Source organism: Rhagoletis zephyria, unplaced genomic scaffold (genome assembly GCF_001687245.7).
Source record: "Rhagoletis zephyria isolate East Lansing unplaced genomic scaffold, Rhagoletis_zephyria_1.1 Rzeph_scaffold_01161, whole genome shotgun sequence".
Taxonomy (NCBI): Eukaryota; Metazoa; Arthropoda; class Insecta; order Diptera; family Tephritidae; genus Rhagoletis; species Rhagoletis zephyria.
The window spans coordinates 14,141-29,614 of record NW_016158245.1 but is presented as its reverse complement, the minus strand read 5'-3'; the positions used below and the strand labels follow the sequence as shown (position 1 = coordinate 29,614).

The following is a 15,474-nucleotide window of genomic DNA, read 5'->3' as shown; positions in this document are numbered from 1 at the left end:
TACTTAAGCATTCTTGATTTGCAACACATTATGCATTATTAAGGACTGCTATGCAGTTATCAGACTGCTTTATGCTCAGCGCGTAATCACTTTTGCAGCATTTAGATGCAAGCTGGTCCTGATGAGCTGCATTTGACAGTGTTGCTGCCAGGCAATTTGCCACTTTTATGCTGCTTACACAAGCGCGCAAAATTCTGCCTTAAAGTTTCGCGCAATTTTAGACGTTGCTGCTCCACCTTTTCGCGTTGGCATTGATACTCCAGAACCACTTCTTGTGGAATGTAACCGTTTTCTTCATCATCATCGTACTCGTCGACATTATCCTGTAAAAAAAAAAAAACAAAAAAACTAAATTAAAATATGACTTTTTAATTGTGAATAAAGACACAAATACATACATACTATGTACTACCTAACCTTTAATTATTGAATCATGCATATATTGTGCTTATCTATGCATAAACAGCTGCGCCCAAAATGATAATAGCAAAATTCAAAATGATATTTGGGGTGTTCACAGTTCGTTCCTAATTGTGATAATGACCCGAAGCATTCAAGTAAGCTAGCAAAATTGTGGTCTCGGGACAACGGAATTGAAGTCATAGAGTGGCCAGCTCAATCTCCTGACCTCAATCCTATAGAAAACCTTTAGACCAACCTTAAGAAACCCGTATGGGATCTAAAACCAAAAAATAGCCACGAACTATGGGCCGCGCATGGCAGTCAATACCTCAGGAAAGATGTCAACGCCTCGTAGACTCCCAAGAGAAATCGTTATGTAGCAGTGATTAAAAACAACAGTAATTGTGCTAAATTTTAGTATTAATATTAACATTTTAATACAAATTTAAAACTTTTTGTTATTTTCTAATATTTTGCTGCTCGCAGTAGTTTTCATGAAAACACATCTTACATGAATTAATTTTTTTAGTGTTTATGTAAATAAAACACTTTTGACCACACATTTAGTTATGAAATTGTCCTTCAGTTTTTCAATATAATGAATGCAACTATTTTGGTTTTCTAGGAGCGTGTGTGAATCGGTAACAAAGTTCGCGTCGAGTAAATTTTTGACAACTATGAGGTGAATAAAATGAGGCTAGTGAAATTTTTGACAAATGCATAGAAAATTTTGACAATCGCAAAGTTTGTTTCTGTGTGTAATTTTTCGTTAAATAAAAGCTTAAATAGATGAATTGCAATCAACGATGGTAGATGCTTTCTTAAAATATTCATTTCACTTCAATTTGTAATATTTTATTCCAAATAAATCTGCGGTTATCAAAAATTTACTGCTGTCAAAAAATATTTCACTTCACACAGCAGATTGGGAAAACTGTCTCACCATAGTAAAAATATTATTCAACAGCTTTCCCCATAGAACTTTGTTACCGATTCACACACGCCCTAGTACTTTAAAAATATGTTAACCGTAAGTGCACACTACTATTTTAGTGCTCGCATATATATGTGACCTGGTCTACGAAAAGGGAGCTTACGTGCGAAAACTAGTTTTCTGTGAAAAAGCTGTTAAAAGTCATAGTACAATAAAACAGGTAGAAGCCAATTTGACGTCAAATCTACAAAAGTCAAAGTTTTCGGGAGAGTAAAAATAAAAATGAGCGTGTGTAAGGAAAAATAAAAAAATACATTTCACTGGTTGACGTTTTTAAGTTTATTTGAAGTTTATTCTTATTTATTTATTTTCTTTAGTTAAAATTTGATAAAACGTGTATGTTGTTTTCTGTTTTTGTTTTATGAGTTGCAGTGTTGTTGGAGGGACTTTTCGGCATAAGGGTCATAGGAACAGCACTTGGCTTCAAACGTGCCTTTCCTGTACCTCCCGGTGTATTTGTGGAATCTTCTTCTTTAAAATGTTTAACGCACAGCAAGGCATTTCACTGCAGCTCTGCCCACAGCTGCTTTCGCAACGTTCCTTACGCGAAGGACATTGAGGCACGTTAAAAAATTAGTGGTATCTGCCTTATATTTAACACCACATAAAAAACAACGCTTCAGGTGTTGCATTTTTAACACATACACTAAGTATAAACCGCACAACACTACAAAAATTCAAATGCAAATTAAAATTTGTTATTAACGAACATTCAAAAAAAAACCACGATATGACATTCAAAGCGTAACGAAATATAGGAAACAAAAAAAAAAACAAGTTGAAGTTTAAAGCATCGTACAGTTTCATAAGTAAAAACACTATCAGCTGATTGCCAAAATATGCCTACAGCTGAGATCACCTGTTTTTTGGCATGTGCTCTTATCTTTTACAATTTCTTTCATTTCTATTACAATTTCATTTATTTCTATTACAATTTATTCAAAATACACTAACACACTGAACCAAAAACACCAATACAATAACCAAAAACACACCTACAGCCTGCCAAAAACACACCTACAGCCTGCCAGAAAAAACGGTAAGAAGAAGAGTTACTTTACTTATGGAACTGTACGATGGTTTAAAGGTTTGGTTCTCATGAGAGCAACGTCATTTTGGCTTCTACCTGTATTTATGTGCCTTGGTTAAAAGTAAGCAACTCGTTTCGTTTACTCGTTTTTACTCTTCTTTCTCTACATTTTTAGTACACTTCTAAGCAAGTTAAGCTGATGCCACATAAAACTTTTGCTTCGCTTTACGTGACAGATTCGCTTTGACAGATAAGATGAATTGTATGAAAATGCACAAAGCATGCCACATAAATCGTTGAAGCTGCAGCGCGAAGCGAAAAGATGGCCAACTCCCATCTTTTTGCGCGCTTTGACAATCAGCCGGTTTAATATTTATATTTTGTTTCGTCCAAATTCGGGTTTTCATGCAGAAACATAAAACTTAATTACATTGCTGATAATTTTAAAGCAAAATATATAAAATCCACAGCAACTTTTACCGAGTAAAACAGCGGTACAAAATTGCTTTCTTGGCGTTCATTGTGGCATACCTTTTGCGTCTGGCGCTTTGCTGGCAAAGTTATAAATGTCACGCAAAGCTACAAAGTTTTATCTGGCATCAGCTTTAGGATTTTCTGCTTTTCACCACGTGAAAAAGCATCTCATCTTCCATCCGAATCAACCAAAAAGTGAAAATTGATTTTTTGACACCTAAGCCCGGGTATCGAGCAATGCGAGTAGCTCGATACTCGCTCGAAACTCGTTCATTGCTCAACTGTTCAAATGTTTGTTCAAAATTTTCGAGTTTTTGAACAATTTCATAAACAAAAGAAAATTTGTAAATTGTATTTGTCAGCAGCTGCTTTCTAATTCATGTTAAAGAAATTATATTATTAAATACCAATGTAACAATCTTTGCATTATATATCAATAATTTGAAAAATTTTAAAAGTTGCTACCAAGGCACATTAAACAGGTAGTATCAGTAGAGCAAAAACAACATTTGCGTATATTTTGTTGTTGCTTCTGGTATCGAAAGTGTCAAAAACTGTTCTGAATTTTTTCTTCTAAATCAAAGCGTGCCATGTGAAATACAAAAAATTATAAAAAATAAAAAATTGAAATTGAAAAAATAAAAATTGATGCAACTTTCTTTCCTAGTAAATTTGTTTGCTTCTCGAAGCATTGATCCATCCTTTGCAAGGCCCAGTAATCAGCGGTCGTGCTGCCGAGTTGGGCGAACTTTCCAAAAGCTGCTATTCAATCGCTTGTTTTGTATGGAAAAAGGTTTCACATGCAAATGGATTTTAACAATTCAGAATTTTTGTGAGAAAAAATTAAAAATATTTGACATTTTCGAGACCAAATAATTTGAAAATAAATCAAATCAGCTGCTCTACTGATACTACCTGTTCAATGTACCTTGGTTGCTACCAAAAATGTCAATATAATAAAAAAAAACATTGCTCAAATTACTCGAAAAAACTCGAATTGCTCGAGCTCATGCTCTAAAATTTTCGAGTAATGAGCATTGAACAAGTGTGCGAGTACTCGCTGCTCATATACCCGGGCTGTTTGAAAATGTGCGAACAAAATCGAGAGCTCTACATAGTCTATAATAAAATCGAATTATACTTTAACTTTGATTTTGTTGACTTTTTAGTGTAATGTTGAATTTCTTTTATATTAAGCTGTCTATTTTGCTCACAAGAAAAAAGAAAAAAACAACAAAGTTGTTCCAATATTGTTCATGGCCAATTGTTCATTAGCAACGCCTTCCCGCATGTGGCAATATCTAATAACTTTGCATGGTTTTTAACTCTTCACACATTTTTAAAATATCTACCACTGTTGTTAAATTTAATAAAAAAGTGCTTTTAAATTTGTACATACCAACATTTGCTGCAAGCTCAGCCAGTTCGTGTCACCATACTTCTGGTTTAGTAGGCTGTCTCGCCACATATAGCCACTGCCTATATCGTACATGCTGTTGTTATGTTCATCGTCTAGCCCAACATCTTGTCCATTTTCATGGTTACAGAAACCATCAGAACACGATACTTCTGAGCCTTCTGGTGTAGTGGCTGCACTAGTGATGGGTGAATTATCTGGTGTTAATAGCTCACTACCATAACCAGAATCGCGAACATCATTTTCGCATGGACAATGATCCTGTGGTGTTAAACAAACATCACATTTGGCAGCTGCAGCCTCTCCATCAATGACACAACAACTGTCATAGGCATTACACATTGCCGACGGCGATTCTTCTACTGTAGGCACCCGTTGATGTTGCTCCTGTGAAAGTGGTTTCTTTTTGCTGCCACTTGCATTTTGCTGAGTCTGTTTGTGCTTTTTTTGTTTCTTTTGCTTGCGTTTCTTTTGGGCTGCAGACTTAGACTCCACAACAGTTGAAAGATGGCGTTTGTCTGTTGACATCGATTCTTCGTTCGTTTCAGCACGTAGATTATCATCCATTATAACCACCAATTTATTTAACTCTTCGTTTAGCTCCTCTGATAAATCGACCGCTTTGTCTACCATTTCCAGGCCGACATCTTCCTCTTGTTCGTCCTCTTCCTCCTCATCTGCCTCTGCTGTATCAGAATCGGCACTATCATTGGCTATGCCATATTTTCGACACAACTTTTCCTTTTTCTCCATCTTCTTTAACTTCTTTTTCAGTTTCTTTTGTTCACGTCTTAGTTCCTTTGCTTTTTCAGCGCGACTTATCTCCTGATAGAGTAATTCCAAGTTGCTAATACCTTGTTTACGTTCAACAGCCATATCAAAGCTTCGGCTCAGCGCATGCACACCGACAGCCGCCAACACCTGACATGCTCGCTCCTCTTCCCGTAGACTGACATAAATACGACGCAGTCGCTCATACATTATCATACCGACGCAGGTTAGTACTTCCTCCTGCGCGATTTCAAGAGTTTTAGCGTGACGCTCGCGCTGCTTTGAATAACTGCACAAACAAAACAGTAAAACGTTAAGTAATTTACAAACTAGTTTTGTCATTTTACTCCTAAGTACATATGTATATTTACTAATAATAAAAATAAATTTACCTGCCGTTAACTTCTGGCTCGGCGCGCCTTATCAGAGCGTCGAGGAAGTCAACCTTTTTCGTAAGAATTTGAATATGCTTTTCGGTTTGCGGCCTTTTAATGCTAGCATATAAAGCCGCATCGAATCCTTCTTTGCAAGTCGTTTCGTTTACGAGTATTTGGTATGCCTTTTCGATCTGGTCAATTATTGAACTTTTTAGTAATTATTCTTTTATCAATTCGAAACACATATGTACCTTATTTCGACAACCCTGGCAAAACTTATGTTTTTTCAAATAGTTCTCGAGTACTTCGTGCAGTTCTTTAGTTTCGATCGTAGCCAATTCGTCGCGACAATTATACTTCATTGAGAACCATACTTCCCGCCAAACTTCCGAAAATGGTCTCGTGCGAAATGCATCCAACGAATGTAACACACATCGGGTTTTGTTTCGCAGTTTATTATCCAGTAGATTACTGAGTACCTCATGATGGCGATAGAGTAACGTGCCCAAAGCTTGAGGAGCCCACACACGTTCTTCGCGAATAGTAAGAACACAAGTGTCCTTTAATACCAATGGATCTAGAGTTGGATGGCCTGACAGCGTTAGTTGATAGAATAAACGTTCAACCCGGCGACGACAGCCCACACATGGCACACACTGATTAAGTAGGGAGACGAAAGTGACACTGTCTATTTCAAGCGATTGTCTCAGTTCCTCCGGTGATAAGAGTTTGTACTTGCGTGTAAATATTTCAAGCTCTCTTCCACGTATTTGTGGACTATCTATACAAAGCCCTTTGCTACTTAAGTCCATTAACATCTGATGAGGATAGAAATAAAAAGAAGAAGGAAAATTATTTAACTTGGTGTCTGTTTATCAACATAAAATTATGTACTTTTCCAATTCGATATACACCACAGTTCACTTAAATAAACACATAATTTTGAATAATGGATCAGTAATGAGAATGAAGAATGTACCTTGTCTACATTCCGTTTTTATGCGGCTTTTTATAAAAACAGAAAACGAAAAATTTACTTTAAAAATTTAGCCAGTTGAATAGGCACAGCAAGAAGGTAGAATCCTTCTGGATATAGCAAAAGTTGATAATATTATAATTTATACACTTCCTATATGAGGCATTAATTTTTAAGTCTCCGATACGCTTCAAGTTTTTAATGGATTCTTTACACGAAATAAGCTAACACGCATTCGAGATTTTTTTTTTTCTTCGGAGATATGATCAGTCAAAGTTCGGATTTTTTCGTGATTCTGACTTATCATGTAGTTCTTCAAATCGTTATATCAACATATGCTGTTAACGGAGGGATAATTTGCCGAAATCCGCAATAAAAATTTGCGTTTTTGCATTCATATCATGGAAGATTCTGATCTCCCCCAGATTCGAGGAATCAAAAATTGCGAATGCGTTTTTTTAAAAAGCTAAAAAAAATCCCTATTGACCTGACCTAAATTGAGTGGTAAATGTTAGGAATTGGATGTTTTGAAACTACGATTCAATCAATTTAATGATTGATAGATTTTCTTCAGTTGATATTAAAGACAACGAGCAAAGAGCCCTAGAATTAGATAGACAACTATTTTGACATTAAGGAGGTAATACATAAATCCTATTAGTATTAAAAACTGAAATTACAGCGAATAACATGCCTTTGTTGGTCCTATACAATCCTTTTTTTATTTTAAAGCCACGGCACCTATTTAAGTTAAATAAAAAAATGTTCATATATATCGAATATATTGATAAAAGCCGCATAAAAACCAAGGTAGCTAAGGTATTTGCTTCATTTTCGCCACCATTTCTTCGAGATGAGATTAAAAGCCTTTCCGATGCTTAGTAGTGGAAACATTAACACGGTTTATGAAGAATTTGTTTTTTACTTTTTCTACAATGCCTAAGCGACAACGTGTTTTGGCTAAGACATCGCTTTCGTTGGCCGTTAAATGTCCATAGTACCAGTCCTAGTCGCTATTCTATGTCACTAGGAAGCATTCACCGAAAATTTTTGGGAAGTTACAATAGCAACTGACTCCTTCACTTCTAATTGACTCTGTACCTCGATCTAATATACATACATATAACTCTGCCATTTACAAATAACTGTTTTTCTTAGACGAGACTACACTAGACTCTTCATTCTGATTTTTTCCTATATCCGCGTGTTCTTAAGCGATTCCAAACGATAACTTTTATTTCTAAACTATATAAGGAGTATTTTACGAATCTGGCAAAAATTCTTGCGGAACACGGGTATTCTGCAAAGCAATCCATGCACGGTGAGAGGGCTTCGTAAGACTTCGAGATTGCCCACTCCTCTTCCCAGTTGCTTTGCAATCCTACCGTAACCCGAATTTCGATCTTTCCAGCAGTGATAGAACAATCAGCTTTACGAAGTTTGTGCATCTTTGCAATATTATTATAATAAACTTATCGCTAACTATTGCAAGATCATATTAATAAACTCGTAAAAACAAATTAATAGTAGCAAATGAAAGTACAATATGTTTAACATGCAACAAATGAAGTTACTCATGGTTGTAATAACAATAAAAGAGAAAACTATTAATGTAGGTACATATCTTTCAGTTTGACGCTATCGGGATGAAGTGGGGTTTGAGAGATAACTATTACCATCATTGAGTAAACAAGTACATAGAAAATATTTCGAGCCCCTACCATGTGGGTTAGTGTTAGCAGCTAGTGCAACTATACATATACATATGTATATATGTGCATAAATACCCATGTACATATTTCATTTTGAACCTGTTTTGGCAGCCCGTCTGCAACATAAAGTTATGTACAACCGATTGAACAATTAAAGATCACACAAATATTTGTGGCGTATCAAAGGAATGTTCTCCATTCCAGAAGTAAAAAAAATACCTCGCATTATCACCCCTCACCCCTTGGGTGTATCAACAGGTTCAATGGTTCACAATCAGCTGCTCACTATGTCCGTGCTTGTACTATGGAAACACTTTCTCCAAATAAAACAACACGATACAATTTCGTTTTAGATGTTGTAGTAACCAACATTCGCTGTTGCACACCTTCCCTACTCAGATTAGTAGCAGTCCGTATATGTATTTCTATAAACCAACCTAACTTTACGTATACATCATTTTATTTCTGCTTAGAGTACATCATTTTGTCAAAGCCGCAGAACGTCTGCAATAACTCACCATTAATGAAGAATCATCGCCGGAGCCTGCAACCACCGGTATTTGCCTGTATCCCACGTCGATTACATCCTCTGCTCGGTACACGTCCGTCAGTTTAGCCATATTTCTACCACAAATTCTCGAGCACCACACCACACGGAAGATGAGCCTCAACGTTACTACTCTCCTCAGCAAACAAAAACTACAATATTTTTATTGCAAAATGCTTGTCCAACGATTAGTACTTTCGAAAATAATATGCAAATCTATTTATTATCTATAATTTACAATAAATCCTCCTCAATGACGAGACACCGAGAAATTATATGAGAAATTGTCAAACACGTAGTATCAAACTGGAATGGATCCACCTGCACTGTTGCACAACTTCGTAGCTATTAGTATGGCCTTTCTCAAAATAAGTGCATGAGTAAAAAAAGGATTATTTATTTTAACAGCCATGAAATCGTCAGTGTATTGGAAAATATATAGGCATAACAACTAAAACTATAATAAACAAAAGCTTTAATATATATATAATAAAATAAGGGTTTATTTGGTATAAATAAGAGCACTTTTCAGGCAGAGTTGATTTTTGTAACTAAATTTTTGGAAAAGCAACAATTTAGGAAAAATATTGCAACACTGATTTCGATTGTGAATTGCAGATCTCATAACTTTTAAAATTATTAATCTTATTTGTGTTTTGCAGTATTTTTAATGATATCTAATAAATAAATAAATAAATATTTTATTTAAAATTCCCATTAAATTCTAGAAAAGATGATCCAAGCAGAATTGTTTTTGATGTCAGCGGAACATGTGGCAACACAGTAGCGCTGAATATCTAGGTGCCAGAGTTGTAATCGGTAATTGCAAAACAGAAAAAAAGCAAGAGGCGAAGAGGAGCTGGATACTGTTTGTTCTGTTAAGAGAAAAAATTATAAATTTTATTTAAAACAAATTGGAGGCGGCAGCAAAATATAGCGTCAAAAATGTCACATCATTACGTGGTTACGGCGCAGAAGCCGACAGCGGTCGTTAGTTGCGTGACCGGTAAGTGAACCTACGGGTCCCGAAATATATATGCTAATTTCGGGGTAATGCCGCGTCCTAGGCATGCTATACTAATTTGTTGAAAACTTACTAAATCTTATTTTAACATTAATCGGAGAAGCCACATGCGTAGTTAATCTAATTGCTGAGAACATTTCTCCCGCCCAGAATCTACAAGGCGTGCTTACCCGAACGGGAAGCCGGCATGTTTTTCAATAACAACAACACAACATCTTCCTCCTAGGTTATTCATCAATGCTTTTTCACTATATATTTTCTAGGCAACTTTACATCGCCAACCGATTTAAATTTGATCATCGCTCGCAACAGTCAGTTGGAAATAGATTTGGTAACACCAGAAGGCTTGCGTCCGTTGAAGGAAGTAAATATAAATGGCCAGATATCAGTCATGCGGCATTTCCGTCCTCAGGTTAGGTGCAACTCTGGAAATAATGGTTTTTTAATATACTCAATTGTGTTACATTTTATAGGACAGTAAAAAAGATTTGCTCTTTATACTTACGTTGCGATATAATGTTATGATTTTGGAATGTCGAATGATTGGTGACCAAATCAGTGTCATAACAAAAGCGCATGGCAACGTGGCGGATCAGGTAAGCATACCTACCGAAGGTGGTGTAATAGCCGTAATTGATCCAAAAGCACCCGTTATCGGAATGTGCTTATACATGGGACTGTTCACCATCATTCCTTTGGATAAGGAGACAAGCGAATTGAAGGCGACTAATTTACGGTAAGTACCACATGTCTTCAACATGACCAAGAATAGAATAACATATTTTTATTTTAGCATGGACGAGCTGAATGTTTATGATGTAGAATTTTTATATGGTTGCATAAATCCAACTATCATCGTTATACACAAAGATGTTGATGGACGTCATGTTAAGACGCACGAAATCAATTTACGTGACAAAGAGTTTATGAAGATTGCCTGGAAGCAGGATAATGTGGAGACTGAAGCAACAATGCTGATACCAGTGCCAACACCATTGGGTACGGTATATATCGGGCAATATAATTAATATCTAATGGTATTATTGTGTCATTAATCAAATTCTTCACTGCTTACTGTTAGGTGGTGCCATTGTAATTGGTCGGGAATCTATTGTTTACCACGATGGAAATAGCTACCATGCTGTAGCACCTTCTACATTTAAAGTGAGTGTCGAAATTTATTCAACAGTTAGACACGTATTCTATGGTTTATTTTGTTTATTAGCAAAGTACTATTAACTGCTACGCACGAGTAGATAGCAAGGGCCAACGCTATTTGCTGGGCAATATGTATGGCCAGCTGTTTATGTTATTCTTGGAGACTGTAGACAATGGTAAAGGCGGAGTTTCCGTTAAAGAAATAAAAGTGGAGTTGCTAGGTAATTTACATTGAATAATTGTACATAATAGGTTTTAAGTTATTCCTTTTTAAGGTGAAATATCCATACCGGAGTGTATAACATATTTGGACAACGGATTTCTTTTCATTGGCTCGAAGCACGGAGACTCTCAGTTAGTGCGCTTGAGCACAACTGCGAACGAAAATGGCTCTTACGTTATTCCGATGGAGAATTTCACCAGCCTAGCGCCTATTCTTGATTTAGGTGTGGTAGATTTAGATCGGCAGGGCCAAGGACAAATTATAACATGCTCTGGTAGTTTTAAAGATGGATCACTTCGAATTATTAGGTATATTTAACTTTTTGCACACAATTCAAATACGATCTTAATAACATAAAATTTTTTAGAATCGGCATTGGCATTCAGGAGCACGCCTGTATTGATTTACCAGGTATAAAGGGTATGTGGTCACTTAAAGTAGGTATAGACGATAGTATTTTTGAAAACACATTGGTGCTGGCCTTTGTGGGTCACACACGAATTTTGACGCTGACTGGTGAGGAAGTTGAAGAAACAGAAATACCAGGCTTTATTAGTGATCAGCAAACTTTTCATTGTGCCAATGTTGACTACGATCAGGTAAATAAAGTGCTCTTAAATGGGCCTAACCACTCGTGGGCTATAGTTTGTAATTATTTATTTTATAACTAGATTATACAAGTAACACCACTCACGGTACGTCTAGTAAAAAGTAGTACTAAAAGTTTGGTAGGTGAATGGCAGCCGCCAGATGATAAACGTATTGGTGTTGTGTCATGCAACGCATCACAGATTGTTGTTGCCTCGGCATGCAATGTCTATTACATTGAAATCGAAAATTGCTGCTTAGCTGAAAAGTCTCACAGGGCATTGGAATATGAGGTCGCTTGTTTGGACATTACGCCACTAGAGGAGGGCAACAGCAAAGCTAATCTCGTCGCAGTTGGCTTATGGACAGATATATCTGCTGTGGTTCTATCACTGCCGAAACTGGGAACTATGTACACCGAAAAGTTGGGAGGCGGTAATAATTTGTAACTTAATTTTTTTCTTTGTGTATTTAAACCTTTCTTACATGCAGAAATTATACCACGCTCTATTTTGATGACCACCTTCGAAAGCATACATTATTTGCTATGTGCATTGGGTGATGGTTCCATGTTCTATTTTATTTTAAGCAAAGCGGACGGCCGCTTAAGCGAGAAAAAGAAAGTTACATTGGGAACACAACCCACCACATTGCGTACTTTTAAATCATTTGCGACTACCAATGTGTTTGCCTGCTCCGATCGTCCAACTGTTATTTATTCCTCAAACCACAAATTGGTGTTTTCAAATGTGAATTTGAAAGAAGTAAATCATATGTGCTCCTTGAATGCACAATCGTACCCGGACAGTTTGGCTTTGGCCACCAAAAACTCGGTGATTTTGGGCACTATCGATGAGATTCAAAAGTTGCATATTCGTACTGTACCACTTGGTGAGGGTCCACGTCGCATTGCTTATCAGGAGAGTTCGCAGACTTTTGGCGTGGCAACATTGCGAGTCGATGTGCAAGGACGAGGTGGGCCAAAGCCAACAAGGCCAAGTGCTTCAACGCAGGCACAGAATATCACCTACGCTTCAAACATAGTACCCAAACCGGGTGGTGGTAATACGGCAACTACAAATGCCGAAGTTGGCCAAGAATTGGATATAAACAATTTATTGATAATTGATCAGAATACGTTCGAAGTGCTGCATGCGCATCAATTTATGCCTTCAGAGAGCATAATTTCCTTAATGTCCGCTAGGTTAGGTGATGACCCGAATACGTATTATGTGGTATCTACTGCGCTCATTTATGCAGATGAGCCTGAACCTAAAGTGGGTCGCATTATTATTTTCCACTACAACGAAGGAAAATTGACACAGGTGGCCGAAACAAAAATTGATGGCTCATGTCACTCACTGGTTGAGTTCAATGGCAAAGTGTTGGCGGGTATAAACAGTTTTGTACGCCTTTATGAATGGACCAATGAAAAAGAATTGCGTATGGAATGTAATATTCAGAACAATATTTCCGTTTTGTATTTAAAAGCCAAAGGTAGGGCATTGATTAGGTGTACGAATCGAATGAAAATAACTGAATATGTTTTATAACTAATCAATACAGGTGACTTCATTTTGGTTGGCGATCTGATGCGCTCAATGACTTTGCTGCAGCATAAGCAAATGGAGGGTATTTTCGTGGAGATATCACGTGACTGCGATCCGAAGTGGATGCGCGCTGTAGAAATCTTGGATGATGACACATTTTTGGGCTCGGAAACTTATGGCAATCTTTTTGTTTGCCAAAAAGATAGGTAACTCTGAGACAAAGCCATTACAACAACACACTTTATATGTTTTTTTTTTTAATTAGTGCCGCCACCACGGACGAGGAGCGTCAGTTATTACCTGAAGTTGCACGTTTCCATTTAGGCGATGTTGTTAATGTATTCCGCCATGGTTCGTTAGTGATGCAAAATGTAGGTGAACGCACTACGCCCAATCAGGGCTGTGTGCTGTATGGTACAGTGAATGGCGCTATAGGCATTGTTACACAAATACCGCAAGAATTCTACGATTTCCTACATAGCCTTGAAGAACGTCTAACGAATACCATTAAATCTGTGGGGAAAATAGATCACTCCTATTATAGAAGCTATCAAACAACACAGAAGACGGAGCCGTGTGAAAACTTTATCGATGGCGATTTAATTGAAAGTTTTCTCGATTTAAGCAGAGATAAAATGAAAGAAACAGTTATGGGTTTGGAGGTAAATTGATAATAGAACTTAGATATTGAGCTTTTTATCTAACTGGTACAATTTTTTTTACAGATTACATTAAACGGCGAAAAGAAGGAAGCAGACGTTGACGATGTTATTAAAATTGTCGAAGACCTTACGAGAATGCACTGAATTACGCATTTTAATGTTAGTTTGATTTTTCTGCTATTGCAATGTCCCTATGTCTATATCGATACCAAAAGGTTTTCGATGAATTAATTAATTGAATGATTTGTTTAACAAACATGAAAGAGAAAAATATTAATTGTATCCGATCGTTAATATTAAAACTCTAAAGTATGCATTGGTTTTATTTGTTTTAATGCTTAAGGGTTTAACTTTTTGACTCCTCCTACTACCATTTGATCAATCTCTGATCTGAGCAACACCCAAAACTAATAAAAATGGCAAATCTCAAAGCTTATCTTAAAAACTATTTGCCGCTCGGAGACTGCTTAAAGCTATTAGCAGAATCTATTGCTTGTCATTCCATACTCGGCAAAATCCGCCACCAAAGGCTGTGTTCAGAAAAAAACATCAAAGCATCGGTCTCTTTTATTTATAAACTATAATTGATGGAAATTCCTGGCTTGCGCAACTAAGTTCCAATTCGGTGTTTATCCGTTGTTGCGCATTTTGAACGCATCCATCAATTATAGTTTATAAATGCATCTATCTGTAACCTCACGATACTGATACCGGAAACTATGGATCGCGTCCACTGACGTCACCCGCTTCCTCAGCCTCAGGCATGTCATTTCCGAGGATGAAAGGGGCATCACCAAGTATGGTGGTAGCGTATGTTCTTATTCAACTGGATCTATGCGGCAGAGTGATTGAAAATTGGGTTAATCGGATCCGTGGAACCATAGAGACATTCGAGGGCCTTTCAAAAAAAAAAAAAAAAAAATTAATAATTGTTTAGAATTTTTTCTAGCACGCAGTTTTTTAAATTTTAGTATAATAAAGTGCAAATTTTAGATAGCTACCCTACAAGACAGCTGAGTATCGTATGAGTGCTAATTTACCACTATAACTAATTACAAAAGTGGTTATCAAAGTATTAATTTTTTTCAGACCATGCACATTAGGTCAAAGATTTATCTGGCTCTGCGAAAGTCCAATTTCGTAAATGCAGTTGTACATTATTTTTTGTTGCCATTCTGCAGGGAATACTAAAAAATAATAGAAACTTCACTTAGTTTCTGTAAAATAAAAAACACCGTTAGACAGCAATAAACCAAATTTACACTTTCAAAACGTTATTGATATTGATTGATGTTTGCACAACCGCTTTATTTTGCAAGTTTCAAGTGCATTTTTATTTTTTTTTGAAAGTTTGAATAATTAAAGAAAAATTTTAAATGAAAAAACAAAACTATAAGTGAGAACTATGACCCAATTCAAAAAAGTTATTGTTTGCAAAAAAAAAAAACTGACGTATTTGCATAACCTCAAAAATTTTCTGATTTATTTCCATTTATGATTTTATGTAAGCTCTTACAAATTTGTTAACTTTCGGCAATCAAAATGGCAAAGGAAATGGATAGATGAAGA

General features: G+C 36.4%; 2 protein-coding genes across 2 annotated transcripts; one reads left to right on the top strand and one right to left on the bottom strand.

The window, feature by feature from the left end:
• Window positions 1-3: 3 nt before the first annotated feature.
• On the bottom strand, window positions 4-9,043 carry LOC108362986 (gametogenetin-binding protein 2-like). Its single transcript, XM_017616159.1, has 5 exons — window positions 8,672-9,043; window positions 5,717-6,283; window positions 5,481-5,656; window positions 4,300-5,377; window positions 4-323 (listed from the first exon to the last, which is right to left on the bottom strand). The coding sequence occupies exons 1-5, from the start codon at window positions 8,771-8,773 to the stop codon at window positions 102-104; spliced, it is 2,145 nt and encodes a 714-aa protein (XP_017471648.1). The 5' UTR covers window positions 8,774-9,043; the 3' UTR covers window positions 4-101.
• A 602-nt stretch (window positions 9,044-9,645) lies between these two features.
• On the top strand, window positions 9,646-14,226 carry pic (DNA damage-binding protein pic). The gene is made up of 13 exons (XM_017616158.1): window positions 9,646-9,706; window positions 9,988-10,136; window positions 10,198-10,460; window positions 10,518-10,723; window positions 10,806-10,888; window positions 10,950-11,103; window positions 11,158-11,413; window positions 11,473-11,704; window positions 11,777-12,128; window positions 12,186-13,190; window positions 13,260-13,449; window positions 13,509-13,905; window positions 13,969-14,226. Exons 1-13 carry the CDS (start codon window positions 9,646-9,648, stop codon window positions 14,047-14,049), a joined length of 3,429 nt encoding a protein of 1,142 aa, XP_017471647.1. The 3' UTR covers window positions 14,050-14,226.
• Window positions 14,227-15,474: the final 1,248 nt, after the last annotated feature.